This window comes from Fistularia commersonii, chromosome 16 (assembly GCF_037954325.1).
Source record: "Fistularia commersonii isolate RoL2024-O1a breed Wild chromosome 16, RoL_Fcom_v1.0, whole genome shotgun sequence".
NCBI lineage: Eukaryota > Metazoa > Chordata > Actinopteri > Syngnathiformes > Fistulariidae > Fistularia > Fistularia commersonii.
In genome coordinates this window covers 7,074,551-7,095,452 of record NC_141299.1, presented here as the reverse complement: position 1 = coordinate 7,095,452, position 20,902 = coordinate 7,074,551, and the positions used below count along the sequence as shown (strand labels likewise).

The 20,902-nt window shown below is 38.8% G+C and overlaps 1 protein-coding gene across 1 annotated transcript in view; it reads left to right on the top strand.

The window, feature by feature from the left end:
• Positions 1–20,902, top strand: part of ncanb (neurocan b) — a 146,500-nt gene that overhangs the window by 64,662 nt on the left and 60,936 nt on the right. Inside the window, exons 7-9 of the mRNA XM_086161441.1 lie at positions 126–419; positions 1,106–1,969; positions 7,514–8,686. Of these exons, the coding sequence (XP_086017567.1) occupies positions 126–419; positions 1,106–1,969; positions 7,514–8,686 (2,331 nt within the window). The remainder of the gene's footprint in view (positions 1–125; positions 420–1,105; positions 1,970–7,513; positions 8,687–20,902) is intronic.

Genomic DNA, 20,902 nt, shown 5'->3' with positions numbered 1-20,902 from the left:
ACTGTCTACAAATATGAGCCAGCAGAGCAAATCATTTTTTTGTCTAAAGGCTAAAATTCCCCCAGGCTGTTAACAATTATCTCTGACAAACTAGACTGATCTCTCTTCCCATCTCCTTGTCCCAGGTGAAGTCTTTCACTCTGCAATGCCAGAAAAGCTGAATCTGGCTACAGCTTCCACCCACTGCCATTCCCTGGGAGCGCAGTTGGCAACAGTTGGCCAGCTCTACTTGGCTTGGCAAGCTGGTCTGGACCAGTGTGATCCAGGCTGGCTGGCTGATGGCAGTGTCCGGTACCCTATCAACGTGCCCAGGAAGAACTGCGGCGGAGATGATCCTGGGGTGCGGACGGTCTATAACAACCCCAACCGCACTGGATTCCCAGACACCACAGCCCTCTTTGATGCCTACTGCTACCGGGGTATGTATGTTTGAGGTTGTTTTGCACTGCAGGAAAAACGGTATGTTTGATAAATGTTTGTTTCACATGTTTGTTTTACTTGTATCTAAAAAAAAACTATTGTTTTTCAGGTGTACAAGGAGGTAGTTTTCTGCAGATAGAATGATAAAATTCTTATTTCCCTTTATCTATCAATGTGTAAATATGTTTTTATTATTATAAGTGATTCAAGCGTGGTAAACCAAAACATTGTGATAATAGGACTCGGTTTGTCAAAAGAGACAAAGTTATTTATGATTCTCTCAGTTGCATGAACAAAGATACATAAATGCTGGCACTATGTCTGTCTGTGACATATAAGCAAATAAATAAGCAAAAAAACAAGAGTTTCTTTAAAATTGGAGGCCTTGTTTTTTAATAAAAACAAAAGCTGGGTAATGGAAGTCGCATGGTAATATATTGCATGCTCATCAGTATTACATCACCAGCACATCCTAATGTTGATATTTGCAAAATACTGAAAAATCCACCTGTGGCTAGACTGTTATGCATAGTGAGGCATAACCTGACTCCTGTTTCAGTAGGAATTACAGGATCTCCGCAATAGAAGCATACAGGTTTGCTGAGGTCTTGTGTAACAGAGGATGCATCAAGTTAAAAGGGAATACTTGCTCTCTGTGTGAAATAGTTATTCTGGTGTGTTGCAGCCCACCAGTCAGCAAGGGTCCAGGCAGCTGAGGCAATGGCGCTATACCAGACTTCTACTGCAAATGCAGCGGAGGACTCCACCATTGATGAAACTCGCCATAATGACCCTTCTTCCAAAACTTCCACCTGGACTGGCTTGGTCAACTTGGCCAAAGCAGGAGTCCACTCCATTGCAGGAATCAACAACTCGTCTGAAATTTCTGAGGAGCATGTAGTCATCCATTTGCGGCCAGATGACAGTTGGGATGAAAAACTGGACCAATTACCCACAAGCAAAGAACAGAACACGAATGATCCAAAATACAGCAACACCCTGGGTCTGTCTGAGCTTGAGAAACTGGAAAACAATGGAGGTTCGGCTCATGAGGACGAAGATGGTGGCCAAAATGAATCCTCAGAAATGCCAGCTTTAGCATCAGTTGTTCCATCTACTCTCCAGCCGCAGAGCAGTAACAGTGTGCTGAGTGAGTTTGTTAACACACTGATGATACCCTTTAGATACTGGACTGGAGGTGCAGAGAACAGAGAGACTGAAAGGGAACACTCAGTCCCTAAAGAAGGAACAGCAAACAAGACACAAGAGGAAACATCTAGCATAGACCTGAGAGCACTTAAAGCCATTGAACACAAAGGGAGTAGAAAGAATGCTATTGCTGAGAAGAAGCTCAGTAATTTTTCCTTCAGGGGTCATGCCATTGGATTACAGAGTAAAGAGGAAGGTCTGTCTGAACAGGAAAAGGAGGCAATGCCATTGATTCTATTAATGCCTGCAAAACAGAACCCAAAGAAAAGTGATACCACATCTCATTCAAGAGTGCAAGTCCCGAGCATGTCTACTGCCAACCTTCCATTGACTGTGAACGGTAAGAGTTCTCTTTTTACTCCTTTCAGTCTTGCCTGAATTCTGTGCGCATGAATTTAAGCCTATTGAAGGGTCTGCATTTAACCTTTCAAAATAACGGCTGAGTGTGAAATTGAAATAGATTTGAGGGCGAAGTGAAAGCAAATTTAAATCTAAACAGAGGCATAGCATATTCAAATGTCGATATAAATATAGAAAAATTCTATCTCATATATTAAAAACTGTCTGTCTGTCCATTTAACCGTCCATATCTCCCTTTAGTGTGCTGTAATATATTCGTTCACTGGACAGTTTGAAGCCTTGCTGTGCATTTCGTCAAATCATTATCGCAAACAATTATGAGATTGGAGACCATATTGCTATAATTGGCATATTCATTGATGGGATCCTTTATTTGAATTGCAAATTAAATAGGTTTTGTTGTATCTGTTAAATAGTATCTGTTAAAAATAGAATACATCTATTATGAATGAAATACATCTTAATGAAGAATTTGCTTTTTTTTTTTTAAGATTTTATTAACTAGTGATAATTGATGACTGTTATTAGTCCACTACCAGTGAACAAATTGGATTATTTAACAGGTAAAACTTGACAACTGCTGTCTATTAATGTGAAAGAATATTGTTTTAGGGATTTTAAGTGAACTAGATTTTGCTTGAATATTGTAAATCCATAATTTCTAAAATGGATGATAGATTTTTGTCCTCTTGGTTGAAAATGTTCTCTGTGCCACATAAAGGCAAATAAAATAAATGAAATGTTAGTGGCTTCACAAAATGTCCCTTCTCATGATGACCCTGGTTTCAACGCTTCTATCTATCAAATCTATCAAATACTTTTTCGAGTGTTTTTATCATAAATACCCATATTTTCCTTCAATGTCAAGTGTTTTCAAAAGTTTCATTTTTCATAAACAAAAATGTGCCCAATCCACTGCAGCTTCAGGAAAATGCGTAACATAAGCATCACTTTAAAACAGACCTCAATGGTGTAGATTTTGCATAGATTTTCAATTAATTTAGCCATTCAGTGCGAATATGAGGCATATGCTGTGAAAAGTAATGAAGAAAGAGGGGGTGGGCGCACATGTTTTATGTTAGCTGTAAGTAAAGCAGTTTAGATCAACTATTCATCTTGGCATCAGGTATCAGACAGAGCTGCTATTTTAAATGTTACTGTGTATTCTATGACACTGATATAACAAGTTGATTAGATACAAGAACAGTGTCCCCTTTATGCCAAGACACCGAGGGAGAATTCCTTCTGGGAGCTTGACAGACCTGAAAAATTCAGCAGCCCATTGTTAGTCTGTGAAGGTGCTGCATGAATAAATGGTGGACACTGCGTGAAGTGAAAGACATGAAAGCCCAGTTGGACAGATAGCATTTGCAACAAAGTGAACCCCCCTCAAGAATACTCTACCAGGTAGAAAAGGTCGGGAGGTTACGGCTGTCAACTCATGACTTTTTCAGAATAGTCTGCAAACAAATGCAAACCTGGCTTCCTCTTCTATTGGTCCAATGTATCAGACGAGCCTTGGAGTGTTTTGTGTTTGTGTGTATGTAGGGGAGCAGCAGGGGATACAGCCTTTATTGCAGAACGTAGCATTTTTTTAATTACTAAATGATCAAATAACAATCACTTAAAAATCAACTTGAGGGTACGATGCCAAAACTCCACCAGCCACAAAACAACCAGAGGAAGATTCAATAAAAGCAAGATTTTACCCTGACATAGATGACTGAGAACCTCCAGAGTCAATAACAGCAATTTGTGTTTCTCACCATGCAGTATCTGATTTAATCTAAATATACTATTTTCTGTCTTACCTGAAATCAAATCCTGCCCAAAAAGCTATTAATAAAACCCAAGCTTAAGTCAGCATGTATTATTCACACCCGCAGCCAATTAATGAGGAGGTTGGGCTTTACTGCCATTGACGATCTCCTCCGTCTATGTTCCTGCCAGATAGGCACTCTTAAGGTAGGCGGTATTGATCACTGCAGCGCAAATGAGCAACACAAGATAGATGAGCAGACAGGGAGTGAGAAGTAAAGAAAAGATAGAGAAAGAGGCTTGTGGAAGAATTGATGCATCACAGTTTGGGTGATAGAGAGTTGCCAAACTGATTGCTGCTTTTAAACTAGTTTTGGTGAGCAGAATTCTATCGGCTCCTGTACACCACAGGATTTCTACCATTCTAAAATGCAATGTAAATCCAATATAATGGAGATGAAAGAGTAAAAATTGAATTTGATGTTTCTGAATAACGGACTGTTCCTTTGACTTGCACACAGACTTCACTTAAAGAAAAGATGTAGGGTCACCCACATTATGAATACTATTCATGACATTTAAGGACTGACTTTTGTGCGGGTTTTGTTGGGACTAAACAAAGGGGCAGGAGCCACTCATTCTAGCACTTTTAACTAATCATTAAACAATCTACTGTATGTGTATGGTATGTAGGGGGAATCTTGAGAATGTGGAGAGAACCCATACAGGCAAATTCAGCACAGTTAGCCCGAGTGGCCTGTTGAGACTGGGGCACAATCAACAGCATCGTCATTCATGACAATATTCTACAAATAACTAGTAACTGAATGACCTTCCCTAAACCTCTTTATTACATTCAACCATGCAAGAAAAATATTCTTGACTTACTATCTTGCTTGTTCTATTTTTCCATATACTATGTTAACAAATTAATGTAGATAAACTAGAAAGTCTCCATGTCAGTATTTATATGACATCTTTAACAGTACAGTATTTGTTGTTGACCTTGGCTAATGCCTGTTTCATAAATGAAATAGATATTGCCAGTTACACAGACTGAAAGGAGTTGTGCATCTTTTCCAAGGTGTCAGACATCAGACAGATAGATAGATAGATAGATAGATAGATAGATAGATAGATAGATAGATAGATAGATAGATAGATAGATAGATAGATAGATAGATAGATAGATAGATAGATAGATAGATAGATAGATAGATAGATAGATAGGCACAAATTGTTACGAGCAATCGCAGTTGTGTGTTTCAAAAATATCAAAGTGTTATTACTGAAGAATCACAATACTGAGCTCTTTATTGGAAAAGGCATTTTAAGATCATAATTAAAACATAAATAGTTGTCATAAGCAGTAAACAGGAGCGAGGGATTTACTGAGGGAAACTCTAAGTTATTATCTATGTATAAAGATATAGCCATGCATAAGAAAGCACAAAATGACTAATAAAGTGCTTTTACGTCACATACATGTGTATTAAAAATAGTCTCACCTAATGAGTCTTATTATTTTTCAAAAATTGCCCTGCTCTTGTACTCAACAATGTTCTTAACAGCACCAAGAAACCCTTCAAAATCTACACTAAAGTGTCTAATTTCATTTATTACATTGACAATTACATAGATGATCAAACCAGATTAATGTTTTTAATTATTCCCACTTTATTCAGTATGTGTAGTAAAAGTATGTAATGAGCTATTTGGGTTATTAATAGGACAATTACACTGCGCTACATGGTTCTTATGGAAATGAACCTCAGGCTCATAAACCTCTCTTATGCATAAGGCAGTAGGAGAGACGCTGAATAATTTACACAAATTTGAATATTTTATACATCAACATATTTGTGTATGTTCCCCCTCTTGTGGTAATTTGTTGTGCTTGGTGGTGTCGCAAATCCCTCTGTCACTTTCAGACATGTGAAGTGAATTACGGAGAGCCAGCCTGAACTGAGCATTTATAGTGGTGGCAACACCGGCCGGTCTTTTTTGTAAAACAGCTGTACTGCCGACCATAGAAACCCACATCTAAGTCACATATACGGACAGAATGGATTCACTGGCACGGTAGACTGTTTCATGGTAACTTGTAGCAGATAACTTGTGGGCAACTTTGAAGAAACAGGTCAAGATAGAGCTCGGGGAGTCATTTACTTTTCTCATGTTGTGAGGTCTCCTTTTTTTCCACATGGCTTCTCTCACCACAGCCTAGTGTATTCCTGCAGGAGGTTGTTTGGGGTAATAGAATCCAATGGGAATGAAAAAGGAGACACAGAGAAGAGAAGTGTGAAATTACTTTGATTATGCCCTCTATACTGTTGTGTGCATGTGTGTCTATGTTTGTTCATGGGCTTCCACAAACACTTACTTCCATCTTTGTGTATGCCTGAAACAACTTAATCAATCACACTGATCTGCTCCACTGGTGAGGAAAGAAGCCCAACACATTCAACTCACTGTAAATTTCAGTTGACTGGATCAGACAATTTGGCCTGTCCTCAGTTTGCAAACAGAGAAGCAGAAATGTTCCAAAACATCCCAAACAGCACTGGTGGATTTACAAGCTCTCAGTATCCGTGCTTGCAATGCTTAAGGTGGTGGCTGAATAAACAACTATTTGTTGAGTTTTGAAGTTCCATACGTGCAGTGATTTTTTTTTTTTTTGAATGTACACTGTGTTCTGTGGATAATTTGAATTCGATATTATTTGATATTGTATATTGTTTGATATTGTATGTTTTCTTTTTGTTGTGGTGGTGTTGTGGAAGTGAACCGAGGTGCAAAACTCTGGCAGGCTGGCAGGAGTGTAGGAGGAATCAAACTAAAGTATCAGGGTGAAAGCAATGGACTGAACTGGTAGAATTCAGCCAGGAATAAAGAAACAGAAGTGCCACAGAACTCATCACAAAGTTGATTAAGAGACAGAAAAGGAGGAGCTGAGGAGGACAAGGGAATCCGAGCAGCAAAAACTAAGGTCTAAAGGAGCTGAGGACACAAAGGATGAAAAGAGCTCAAGACCCAGATTCTATGTTAAAAGTTCCAAAAATGATCATTGTTACTGTCCAGAATATATTTCCTATTGGAGAGCCCACATGAAGTCAAGGAAATGTGAAGTAATATAGATAGGAGATTTTAATTTATTTATTTTTTGATAATAAAAGACATTATTGAGCATGTATGTACAATATGTACGATTTTAACTTGTGTATTTTATGTCAGTCACCATGACTTTCATCATAAGCTAGATGAACAGTGGCAGTGGCTATTGCATTAGTTATTCTAGGCAACCAGAATAAAAACAGAAAGGTCAGATGACAGGTGTGAAAGGTAGGACGAGGATAGTAGTGTGAGTGTCAGCATTTCTTCAAAATTCTTCCAATAATTAAGATTATAGAGCTGAGCAAATCAAAAAGGAAGCAAATATTGATGGTTCAGGCTGGTGCATGACATGAAATCGGTATTTTTTAATTAATCAAAAGACCTGGACATTTCAAACTTGTGTACAATTGTTTTAATGTTTGCTTGTTTGTTCCTTGGTAAGGTGACCACATTGTAGTAGCCTTGCCATTCATTTTCTCATACTAGTAAAGAGAACAGTGTGTCCTGCAATAGTTTCATGGGACTCATGTAAGCTAGTTTGATTTTTAATTGCTAATTCCAGATCCATGAAATGAATTCCACCCACACACATCCCCGTCCCTGATAATATGATCATATTAATTACTCTATTCTGTTTTTCTGTTCCCTGTAGGATTTGCTGCATTAGACACAAATGAGAAACCACCTAGTGAACATTTCGATGTATCCAGCCCTCAGGGCCCTGCTGCCACAAGCCCATTTCGGTGGGCCATCAAGTCCATGCTTGGCTCTAAACAAGATTTTCGCGGAAACTTGCCCTATGTTCGTAAACCTCCCACCTGGGAGCCACTGGAAGCGAAAGCAGGACCCCTGGAAGTGATAACCGTTCCCTTATCCCTTCATGTGGACAACCTGGAAAACTACTCAGGCGAGGGAAAAGACCAAGATAGGGAAGCTAGTAATCCTTTAGCTATCCAAGCTGGTACTCGGGAGGAAAAAGAAATGGAGGGAAGCAGTGACGGAAACAATTATGCAATTAGCCTTGAAACAAACACTAACACTCTGCCTCATAGTAAGGTCAAACTCATTCAAGAAACACAGACTTCAATCAGCCAGGATCACAGCGCGCTTGTGGCTGTGTCTGAACCTACTACTTTGCCCAAGTGGCTGCTAGTGGCACAGTCTGCCACCACTTCCACTTCTGGCTTCAAGCAGCCAGAAACAGCCATGGAGGCCAGAGGAGAGATACTCTATGTCCAGCGGCCCAAAGACAACCTCTCTCCTGCTTCTACACGTAGAGGAGAAAATATCTCAAATGCTGCTGGTTTTACGCCTGTTTTTCGGAAGCACAGAAAAGGGATGGGCAAAAAGAGTCATGGTGAAACCATGCTGGTGGCCTCTTCACCTGAAGCTTTAATGGAGGTGCTGACAACAACAGTCCACCAGACAACCAAAGACACAAACAAGACAAATGTTAATATGACAACAGCCACCCCTGACAGCCTTGTGAAAGAGGAACCCTCTATTTCCATTTCATGGACTCTGGCTGCAACTGAGAAAACAACAAGTGCACCTGACATACAGGGCCTCATTTCAGCCACTTCAGCCCACAATGAGAACCCTCAAACAACGAGTGACTTTCCTTGGACCACCCCTGCATCAGACTCCAACGCCAGTCCAACAGAAATGGAATCAAGGTCTGCAGTTTCTGAGTCACTTGTGTCTGGAGACCACCTGACAACATTCAAAGGACAGAGTACCAAGCCTGAAGAAAATAGCAGCAAAGCTGCACGCAACCCTTTTGGAATCTTTCTACCTAACTGGGCCTTTGGCCTCATCCCATCCGGTAGGTTAGCTCCACTGTGATGTTGAGGAATGAATTTCATATTCATTATGTTCATGATTATGAGTGATTATCTAATCAGGAGTGATTTAATTATATATTTAGCTCGGTAAAAGCCAGGAACATCATCGATCATGTTCTGCGATGATATGTAGTACAGTCGGAGCAGTGTGTTGACACTCAGGCATGTCTTCCATCTCATTTCACAGGCTCTTATCTGCACGCCTTTACTTCTTTACTTTCCACTCCCCTGCCTTTGTTACACTGACATATATCATGTATTCCGAATCTGGCTTCTATTATGCCTTCACATTTTCTCTTCATGCATGTGACACCTTCCCTGGCACGTTCCATAGCCAGGCAGAGCGGTGAGGTTAGTTAAGTAATTAATGGGTCAGAGTGAGTGCAATTAGGTGAAGTTGGGAGAGAGAGACACGCAGAACCTGCCACTAAACAAATCAATGTCGACACAAACTATAAGATGGGACTTGTAACTGACTGCTGTCTCTTCTCCTTTCCCATTTTCTAGTTTGTTCATGTTCATTTAGTCTCTCCCTGGTTTCCAGCTCAACTTTACATTTCAGCACCAAACATGCAGTTTATAGTCTCGTTTAAAGCCGGATGATATTACGATTACATTGATTTATATTCTTTCAATGATGGAAAATGAAAACAAAAAAGAACACGGCAATTTCTAAACTCTACAGAGCCAATCATCCGTAGAGATGTCGGTAGGTATGTTATCTTCTTGCCTTAATAGTGCACTTAACATTGCATTATTAAGCCTAGTGTTTAATGCATTTATCTACATAGACTCAGACCAAGCCATTCCAGTTTTTTTCAAACCCAGCACTTGTAATATTTTTTTGAGAATTGTTTTGAGAATTGAACTTCCCATAAGGATGCCATAAATAGTAAAGATTGATAAAGATTCCATTTTTTAAAAAGCCTCAAAGCAACAGTGGTTTTAAAGTTCTTATATATATATATATGATTTCAGTTTTTCATATGCTTTTGTCTGAAGAAGTGCCACAAGTAATCTCTCCAAAAATAACACGCTGACTCAGTGCTTCATGAATACATGCCAGACAAAATACTTCAAGTCATGGCATGGAGCCATTAATAGAGCCATAGAAGATAGAATAAATATAATGATAATTATATAATATAATGATATATAAATATAATGATAATTAAAACAATTATAATTAAAAGGTATGAATAAGAATAGGAATAAGAATAAATACAATCTAAATGTACTAGTGAGTTAAGTCCAAAGAGGTGAGATGATCAGTTTTGCTATCCTGCTATGTTCTATTTAAAAATATTCCGCTCGACAAGACATTTTGCTTTTACTGCCTTCATTATTTTATCATTTTCATGTATGTCCTACCAGTATTGGCCAAACACAGTGGGAATTACTTGCCATGATTCCACTAGGTTGTTTCATAGGGAAATTTTTGAGTTAAGTTCAGTTCCACTTCCAACCCCAACATTCTTTTCCCCATATATTCAGTATCTCTCCTCTGTACATCTCCAGACCATCTCAGCCTGCCCTCTATGACTTTATCTCCAAAATATTGAACATGTGCTGTCCCTCGAATGGACTCATCCCTGATCCCACCCATCCTTGTTACATCTAAAGAGAGCCTCGCATCTTTATCTTTGCGTCCGCCAGCTCTGCTCCCTGTCTTTTTCTCAATTCTGAATCGGACAACATCGCTGGTCTCACCACCGTCTTGCACACCATTTCTTTCTTTCTGGCTGATGCTCTTTTGTCACATCTCGCACCTGACACTTTTCTCCATCTGTTCCACTGTGTTTTCACACATTTTCTCCTTTCCTCGCTCGCTGTTGCAATAGACTATTGACCCAAAGTTCTCCTGTACTGACATGAGTAATTGAAAGAATGTACTTTTTTGAATTTGCAAATGGTACTGAATTTCTTTTTCAGGACATTAGATTAATGCAGAAGCCTCTTGGCTTGGGGACTGGACGGCAGGCTTTAGTCTCCTGTTGTCCAGCATTTTTTATCTGAGAAAATTGAATGAAACCCTGTTTTCTTTATCAATAATTCTGATAAGATGACATTTGAATGGTCCTTCTCTCATTGAGTGATTGCACACATGAGACCACCCCCACCTGAATGACCTTTAGTACTTGTCAGTAATATTAGAGAGAAAATTACAGTATTGGCTGTATGGCCATTACAGCAGAGAGACAGAGAGACAGAAAAGGGCACCTGGATGGACAGTTTTTCGAAGGAAAAGCGTAGAGAGGATGAAGTAATGAGAAAAATAGTAGGATGTGTATGTCTATGAGACTGTAGGCAGGAGTATATAAACCGCTGTAATCAATGATAAGGGACCACTGTAACAATCCCATGAGTCCCCAGAGAACACTGAATTTCTCTGTCTTCCATTTTCTCTTTTTTACATTTATGCGCATCCAACTACTCTGTCATTGATTTGTTATCATAACATTCACATGCCTGCTTGCCTTATTTCAAAATATATCAGAATGATCTCACAATGGAATACACTGACATGTGTAGCCACCCATTTTTCCAATTTTCATCGACCTGAGCCCCGGATGAATCAACAAAGATGTGTGGAAATGCACATAAAAGAAATATATGTGAAGAGGAACCATGGCACATTCAATGGGTCAGGCTCTCTCAGAAGCAAACTGTGATAATCCGGCCCATGTGTCACACCATCCCATAGGAACAAAAACAGATTGTCTAAATCCTCCCCTCTGAATAGTGCCTTTTATATTCACAGAGAGAAAAAATACATTTTATTCAATTTAAGTACTTATCTCTTCAGTTTCATATTCCACAATCCTGTTAGCAATTACTGTAAGCACAAAACAGTTGGAAAAGTAATATCCAGTCCTGCAAATTACATTGGAATTTGAAACATGTAAAACCTTAATAGATACTTAGACATACGGAAAATGCGTCGAGGACAATCATCAGTGAAAAGCCGGAATGTCCATTGGCTCTCATTACTTTTCTAATACCAGGAAAAGACTGGAATTAAAAGCATTTAAACTGAGAACAAAAGATTGAGAGTTATAGTTACCTTCAAGAGAGTATTGTTCTGGCCTCAAAATGTATCCAACTCCCAACATCAACTTTGCGTCATGAAATCAAATAGATGGGATATGTATGTTTAGTTACACAGGAACAAAGACCTGATGAGAGGAGACAAGGGTGAAGCGCTATTGGAAGGAGTCTTAGGTCATATGTTGCGTTGGCTGTTGGAGTCCCTAAACATGAGCATGAGCAAATTCCTTGCAAACATGCACACATGAACACAACGCGTACACACACCCTCACGCATATACACCCCACCTATACCCATCCCCTGTCTCAGTGACTTTTAGATCTTTTATTTCTCCGGTCATTGTCATGCCTCCCTGAGGTCTAATGTTTTGATAGGCTCTTGAACTGTGCCACGGTACAACACAAGACAGTCAATTGCCACCTAATCGTATGTCTCCTGTATGCTCTTCCGTGAAATCCATCCTGTGCTCCATCTGTCATTCTATCCACTTTCCAAGTGAAACTTGTCCCTTTCTTCACACTGTAATTCTTCTCCTTTTACCCCCATATATTACACTCCTGCTGAATCTAATCCTTTGCTATTGGCAAATTCTTATTAAATGGATGGGTTTTGTTGAGGAGCAGTCTTGTGGGATGCTGGGCTCCATCATGGTATGGGATGAAACGGCATTACACACAGCTCTGTGCTGACTGAGCATGGGCTTTTTATATCTCCTTAACCATGGGAATAATAAAGCAACTCAAGTGTTGAAACGGTCTTAAGTAACAGTGTGATATGAATTCACTCTGGGGGTTTTATGCATCTTTTGACAGTTTTGACACATTGTGTGTGCAGCCGTCCTGTGTAACTAGCAGGATATGCAAAGTATCAGCACTCCTTTGCCTATCTTTAGATGATGAAGATGAACTTGTTTTGATTGTGCTTTAGAGAAGTATTGCTTTTCACATGCTCAGATGCTGAGGATGCTCAGTCTTTTCATGGATCAAGTCTCTGGAAAGGTCATTGCATATTACGGCAAACAGTGATATTGAAGGGCAAATATTTGCCATGTTCTGTTGGTTTTAAAATGTTGAACGAACCCACACAACTACTCAATAATTCAGCACGGGGGTTTCTGAGAGGCAGGCTGAAAGCTCATGCAAAATGTGTATTTCCACAGAGCATAATACCATTTGAGGAATGGCAATCATTGATTTACACAAGCTAAAGTCAATTAAACGAACGGCCTTTTTAGGACGGCTTTTCTGTGTGTCTTATTTCAAACTCACTGCAGACTATTAAACCCACATGGCACACACGCTTCAGAAAAAAGCAATTTTATGATAACATAAAAATACTTTATCTTTGGTGCCACAACAAAACCTGATGATTATCCTGTCTCTTATGAGCATCATCACAAGCAGCATTTTTATTTTTTCAAGATTGTATAACCCAGAGGTCCTATTCTGACATACGGATGACTGAATCTCTTGACTGGTAGCAACAAAACAAGTTGTTCTTTCATACATATTTTCTCATCTTAAAAGCCCATAAAGATCACAAGGGAGGCAAACCAAAGTGTTATATTGACTTCAGTAACACAGCAGTAGTGCTGAATTCGGGATCCGGGGGCACAGCATCACATACTTATTTATATAGTTGGTTTTGCCAGAATTTGTGCCTTAAGCTCAAATATATTTGAAGGAATGTTATGAGATGAGTTTTGGTTTGTTTTGGTTAAAACCTAATCTTAATCTTTGGTAGAGACACTGTCATTCAACTGGCTCTATTTGACACAAAACTAAATAATGTTTGCATTAAGAATCCAATCACATTCCTAAACTAACTATTGAATACGTCTGGATCTATTCTATTCTATTCTATTCTATTCTATTCTATTCTATTGTAATCTATTTTCTCCATTGTCAATCTTTCCCTTTTTTTAAGCATGCGCAACATGGCATTCCTTTTCAAAAAACATTGTGATTCATTCAAAGATTTATTTCTACTGATAAATCACAATATTCAGGACCTATGTGCGCAGATTTATGAAGCACTGAAAAAACATTATCTCTGTTGACACTAATTGGCCAAGGATGGCTGGAGAAAGAAATTCTAGCAGGGTATTATAAGGGAAAAATATAACCCCTGTGGAGTCATTGTGAGGTCGTGTCGAATGGCAGCCACAAACCTGGTTGGGTTGCATCTGAAACTGAGTGTAACGGTGTGGCATTCAGGCACAATTGGAGTCGGGTTCATGCAATGAGAGAGCGTTTCACTCTTTTTTTTCTCAAAGAATCTGTAGTCTTGGTGGGCAAAGGGGACAAACTAGCCATATAAAGCCACAGCCACATTGTATTTCAGATCTCTAACTCTCTACATGCTATTGAATGTAGATATACTGTATTATGACAAGAACCATTGCTCACCAAAAAAATGGTGAGGCCGCTGAAAATAGTGAGGTCCATTATGCTTGTCACACATCCAGCGAGATTTGAATAGAAGCATCCCTTCGATGTGACTGCTGCAGTTTTATTCTCCATTTGCAGTCTGACACAAGCATATCCATCAGTGAATCCGCCTGTGTCACACACACAGGCACACTGTGCCAAAAACTGAGCTGCCTGCCATCAAGGTCAGTAGCAAAATGTATGATTTCGAATTGAGGTATTTTCTAGTTTCGAAAAAGCAGTAGTGGAGAGGATGAGTGCACCCAGCTGGGGATTTGAACTGCCAGATTGCCTCACTGACTTAACTGACACTCACTCTCACTCTCTTTGGCCCTAGAGGCAACGTATAGCAGTGGCATTGGTGTATGGCTCCTAGCATTGGTGACAAGCCATCATGCAGCAGCAAGTGTTGTTTGGTGTTCTTATATAGGGAATGTAAGACGCGCCCACAGATCTGTCCCAGCAGGAAGGATTCATCAACATGAAATATGACAAGTCTCAGGGGGAGCCGGATGCCAATTCTAAATGGACGGAGGTGGCAGTATGAAATTGCGCATTACACATTTGGGTGAGGAATTTAAGAAGCATCTCTTCAGAGTTTTTATTCTTTCATGCTGAGTTCTAAAATAGTCTTCTAGCAAACCTCTTCTGCCCAGAGCTGACTTGAGCAGCTTGTCCTACGAGTGGTGTCCTCCTTCCAAATATTTTTTTTTTTTATTTTATAACCACAGAGGAAAACAAATATGCAGGCTGCAGATGATGACAGCCTTGATCTGCACCCCTGCAACTTGCGTTTACTTCTAAAATGTAAAATTAGGAGCATGTTTCAAAAACAATGTAGAACATAGTTTAAAAAAACAAGGCCGTCTGTTCAAGGACATTTAAGGTGAGCCCATGTCCACTTTCCAACTTCATGACAGTTCATAAAAATGTTTACACGAGATATGATATCAAAGTTTGGCCATTTTATTTGTTTTTTCAGCTAGTCAGAAGATTCTCAGGATTCACTGAATCGAACTGACTCAATCACAAGGCAGCCTGACGAAAGATGTCACGGAAGAGGTGATTTCAAACAAACATCTAGAATAAAGACTTGGAGTTCAACTGTCAAACATTAGTCTGCAAAATTCAGTCTTCGAAGACTGCTCCAAACGTTGGTTGCCAAAGCCAGTTTTCTGATCTGACAGGGGAAAGTAATTGAAGGCGCCTTGATTTTTGAATGTAATGAATCTGGTGGAGCTCCATTTACACCTGTCTCCACTCCAGCAATCAAAGTAACAGTGAGAAGGAGCGGGGGAGGGACGCCAGGTAAAACCATCGAGGCAGGAGGGAATTGAAATGGCTCACAAGATGGAAACAAAGTGCAAGGCAATGTCAGCAAGCGGGAAATTAAGCCTTTTTGTGAACGCTAAACTGACAACACACCCATACAGATATATCTGTGTCAATGTAAGGACACCTTTTTTAATATGTGTGATTTGTTTTTTTAACATGTTGATCCATCAGGTAGCAACTCTTTGAAGTTGCTGCTTGACACTGAATGACATATCTACAGAAATAACATGAAAAATAATTTCTAATATTGATAGAAATTGACAAGGAGGGATGCAGCAAAAATGTAATGGGGGGATATAATAGACAGTTTTAATTCAATTTAACTGTAAACTATTTGGAATGTATTTTAGTATGCACAGTATGGACAACATTGATTTTTAACTTACTGTTTAGGCTGCTAAAAATGTCAACCCCTCTGCTTGAATGAAAATCCATTGTCAGCAGCAGCACGCTCATGCATGATGTTGCAGATTGCTCAGTCGCCTCAGAATATTTTTATAGAAATCAAATTTGGAAATTTGTCATGCAAATGCTGTTAAAATTAATCCAAAGATAAGTTTTTTTTCGAGGACATCAGTGAAAATCTACAACCAATAGGTTTGGTGTTTGTGGGAAAATTCCCAAATATGTTAGAAAACCGTATTCCTTGAGAAATTTTGGACAGAGCAGTTATTGCACTCCCTTATTTTGGGGGCAAGGGCTGGGTTACATGGGTATGCATGTGGCAAAAGCATTTTGACTGTCTTGTGGAGTGAAACACAGACACTGCTACCTGATTTCCGTGCAGCTCCTGCTTAATCGTGCTTGCTGTGCAGGGCAAACTGATGGTAAAGTGCATTTCAAAGTCATGAACATATTTGCTGAAGTGCTTCATGGACAACATTTTTCAGAGCTGTGAAAACCACAAGTGTGTTCCCACATACGTGGCCTAACTCTGCAATGAATAATGAACTGAAAACAAATTAACCATGCATTCATGTGCAAATGTACCAAGATATATCTTGGACACATTATGTGTGGGGATTACAAATTGTTGGACGATTAAAAATCTAAGACTGTGGATAATTCTGTGCCCCTTTTTTAAAGAAGCCTGAAATTGAATGTGAAGAAACATGGAAGGAAGGAAAACTAAAATTGAACTGAATGTGTTCGCGATGATAAGGCAGGATAGATTATTTTCCTGCCAGTCTCACAACCCAGATTGGGCAATTTATTTGGAATGAATGTAGGTGCCACAAGTGCAACCTTTGTAACAATAGATGCCAATTTCCTTCATCAGTGTCACCATGCCGGTTTCTAGAATAAGGCTGTATTGAATCACCAGTGTGTCTGTTGTCTCTGGTCCTCTCTGAGCTGATTCCATGTGATGCTCATTCTTAAGACGTGCAAATAGTGCTGCTTTCTGCTGTCTCAGGCTTCTGGCATTGTAGCTAATTGAAAGTGTCACCTCTTTTCATAGCTCAAAAGTACGCATCTTCCTTAGCTTGCGTTTTTTTGTACAGAGAGCCAGACAATTTATATGCGATTGGAAAGAGCTGAAGTTGAAAACGGAATGTGTTAAATGTTAGGCAAGAACCGTAGAGAAAATGAAAATGTTCTTTGTCTTATCCTGATTTCTTGTGATTATTCCTCCCAGCAGCAGTAGCCTTCATTTCTTCTCTTAACTCCAGCTGTGTTGGATTATTCAGTTACTATCACTTAAGCCTGACAGGTTGATTTATACCATTTAGGTTTTGACATGTATGGAAAGCACTTATGAAAAGTAAATCATTTTAATCGTTTTTTTTTTTTTTTTATCAAATATGTGTAGACTATCTCTGAAAATGTTGAATGATGTAATAATTCCACTTGAACCTCTGGGGAAAAAAAAATCTCTGGCTCTGGGTGCTGACAGACAGCCAGTAATGATGCAAACCAAAGATTATATAGCGAAGTTGATTTTGTGAGACATGAATCCATTGAGTGTTCTGTATGTCCGCATAGGCCGGAGCTCCTTTTGAAGAATGATAGATCTGTTTTTTTTTTTTTCTTTAATGACTTGACATTTTTTACACGCATTTGTCTGAGTCGTAACCTTTTACTTTGTCCCTTGTAGAGATTTGCTCCAACTTTTGCAATTCGAGGCAGATCAATGGTGTAGTGGCTAGCACTTCTGTCCCACAGTAAAAAGGTTCCTCTCTGTGTGAAGTTTTTATGTTCTCTCCATGTCTGCACAGGTTTCCTCACACATTTTAAAAAGAGACGGCTAATTGGCTGAATCATCCGGATATCTGAGTGAGAGAGTGAATTTTTACATCTCTCTGTGTGATTCTATGATTAACTGATGACTGAAGCAGAGTGAATCTCACCACCCACCCAATTGCAGTTGAATGTATGAATGCAGAAGAGCATTTGGGTTATTGGTCTGTCTTTCTCTCTCTCTCTCCATATATTTACATGTGTGTGTGTGTGTGGACAATAACTTTTTTTTAGAGCATCCTCTGTCTCATCTTGTATTTCATCCCGTATACGATAATACAAACTATCAGATTGTACAATTGATAATATCACCAAAATGTCCTAATTTTAAGAGCATACCACTGTTTCAAGGTAGTCTCTGGAAAAGGCATGGTTAAGAAAAGCTTAAAGTCAGAGCCATTCACTACCCAAAGAATAAACATAGCAGAATAATGACATCCTGTTGTTTTCCACAGCTTTTTGCTGCTCTAAAAAAGTAGTGCCTCCACTCCATTTTTAACTTCCTCCCTCAGTTACTTGAGTCTAGTGCCTATAGTAATTAAATTGCTACACCTGCTCCAACCTTCCCCAAACAACATGAACTTGTTTCCAGGGGGAACAGTGTGGTATCTGAAGCCCCCCCCTGTAGTCAGGTCATTTTAAGAAGGTTTCAAACTATTTTTTTATTTTGTTTGTGCTATTGGTGGCCGACCAAGTCGTGCACTTTTGCCAAAGACCAATATTCTTCCAATGTGTTAAACAATATACCATCACGGAAGAAATAAAAACAAAAGTGGTTATTGTTTGTCTCCAAATTAAAGACATCCTTTTTTTGGCTCTGAACAAAACAAACTTAGATTGTTTTTTTTTTTTCGTTTCATCTCTTTCCGGCTCTGATGTTCCTTTAGCTTTGCACATTCTCATAAATTGAGAAGTCAGCAGGTGTGATAAAGTTCCCTTACAAGGAATAAATGTTCTCTGCTTAATTATGTTTTTTACCAAGTACTGTGTATTTATACTTTACAGAGTTTTGATTGCACATCCATTTTTTCATTTTGCCTGTTTTTAATTTGTTTTTGTTTTTTTTTTTGTTCATTCAGTATATTTGTATATCAGTCTTGAGGGCATTAATGTCACCATAGAAAGGAGCCTCTCTAACATTTAACATAGAAAGGTAACAATGCATCATTTTTTTAATCACAAACAGCTAATCGTTTGCAAATAACCACTGAAATGTACATATGTAAATGTGAATAAAGTCCCTTTCACCCAAGGGTGGAGGGTTGGGGAGTATTGCTACAGCTTATTTATGCTGCCTCTATAGTGTGTTTACATTTCATGTTTTATTAAAAACATTTTGGTATACCTATAGAGCCAGCATAGCATGTTTGAATAAATTGAATATCCTACTTGGCAATTTTTTTTGAGAGGGGTGGGCGGTTCTCAGCTGTAATGATTGTTTTGACTTAAGATCTGGGGATTGGTCCGCTCATTATCTTTCGAAACAGGACACTTGCTCCCAGTGCAAAGATGCAGTGGTCTTCCTTTAAAAACTTTCAAAAGAAGGATCAATAAAAAGCTACGTTGTAATTCTTTAAAAGAAGCGATTGTATATATGGAGCCTTAAACTTATAGCAATTTGCTTTGTGACCTTTACACTGACAAGTCCAGAATCATAGTTATGATTCATGATAGTGCTATGAAAGGCCACATATTTTCAGTAAGGTTAAAGCCAAGCTCCTCTTTCTCAGGACAACATTTTGTTTTTTTGCTTGTTTGCTTGAATGCTTCTTACAAAAAGATGCCTTTAATATGTCTTATTTGATGATATATTATTTTTGTTTGTGTTATCTCACATACCACTTCTTTAGACTGTTCATGCAGTCTCAGAAGGAAGATATGATATGAAGAGAAAGCAATGACAGTTCCCATCTGTATTTATGACCCTTTTACACCCTATAACCAAAGCATTGTAATCCTCTTCTGGTAGCCTTCTGCATATATATTGTGAGAGGTGGAGGTTCTGCAATTATCACAAACCTTAAGCAGTTTCGCCAAAGAGTACACATGACCAATGTTTCTTTTTCCTTACTCCCATCAGAGTGCTCTCCTTTTCTGTCCTCATGTTACTGACTTCAGTAAATCAATCACTTTGAAACAACATGAGCCTGCAGCGGGGCGTGCATCCGGGCAAGAGAATGATTTTATCTTTATTTCAGCAGAAATAGGCCTTGTGTTTCCCCTGCTTTGCAGCTTGCCAAACAGGAATTGTAACTCTTCTCAAAAATGTGGCTTGCAGTAACATTGATACTCAGATCATTCTCCCTCCTGTAACCCTGTCTGCTTTTGTCCATCTCGTCATAAGAGAGAGGAAACTCTTAGACAAATCAGTAAACACAAAAATATCAGTTTCAATTAGTTTTACGTTGTTCAAGTGAAAGTTCTTCCCTTATCTTTATTAATTAATGTAACTGGAAAAGAAGTAAGAAGTCACAAGAAACATGAGTCGAGAGCAGATCAGACAATCCTAATCAAACTATGAGCGTAGGCATGATTATTTAGAAAAGAAAAGAAAAGAAAATGGGAAAAGGTTTACCAACAGACTAGTAATTGCTTATAATTGCATTTTGATTACCAGCAGAGCCTGTCGAACTCTATGTTAGTCCATTTGTCTGCTGGTTAACAACAACGAAGAGTTGTTTCTATGCAACAAACTATAAGCAGTAATTTAATAAAAGATTATAGTAAAACTGTTTATATGAGGATACATATCATGGGGCACTAAAACATTGACTCAAACACAAAAGCAGCAGAATTTGCTCGATGACAGAGTCATCCAGAGTTAACAGAAGAAAAGAATTTGGGTTTTCAGCGAGGTTTTTTTTTTTTTTAATATCTTTATCATTAATTTCAAAAATCTACATAGCCTATACATTCTCACTCCCAAGCCTATGTCAGATACCCATGCATTCGGCAATCCTGTCTCATTTCACATAGCACTGACATCGTGTTTTAAACATCCCAAATTCAAATTATGTTGAAAAAAAGGTTTTGCACATATTGCAAAGCTGAAAGGGGAGAATACACAATCAGTAGCCAACTTAAAAACTAATTTGTTATTTTTGAAATGACTTCTTAATACATAAGATGTCTTTAGGTGGGTTCCA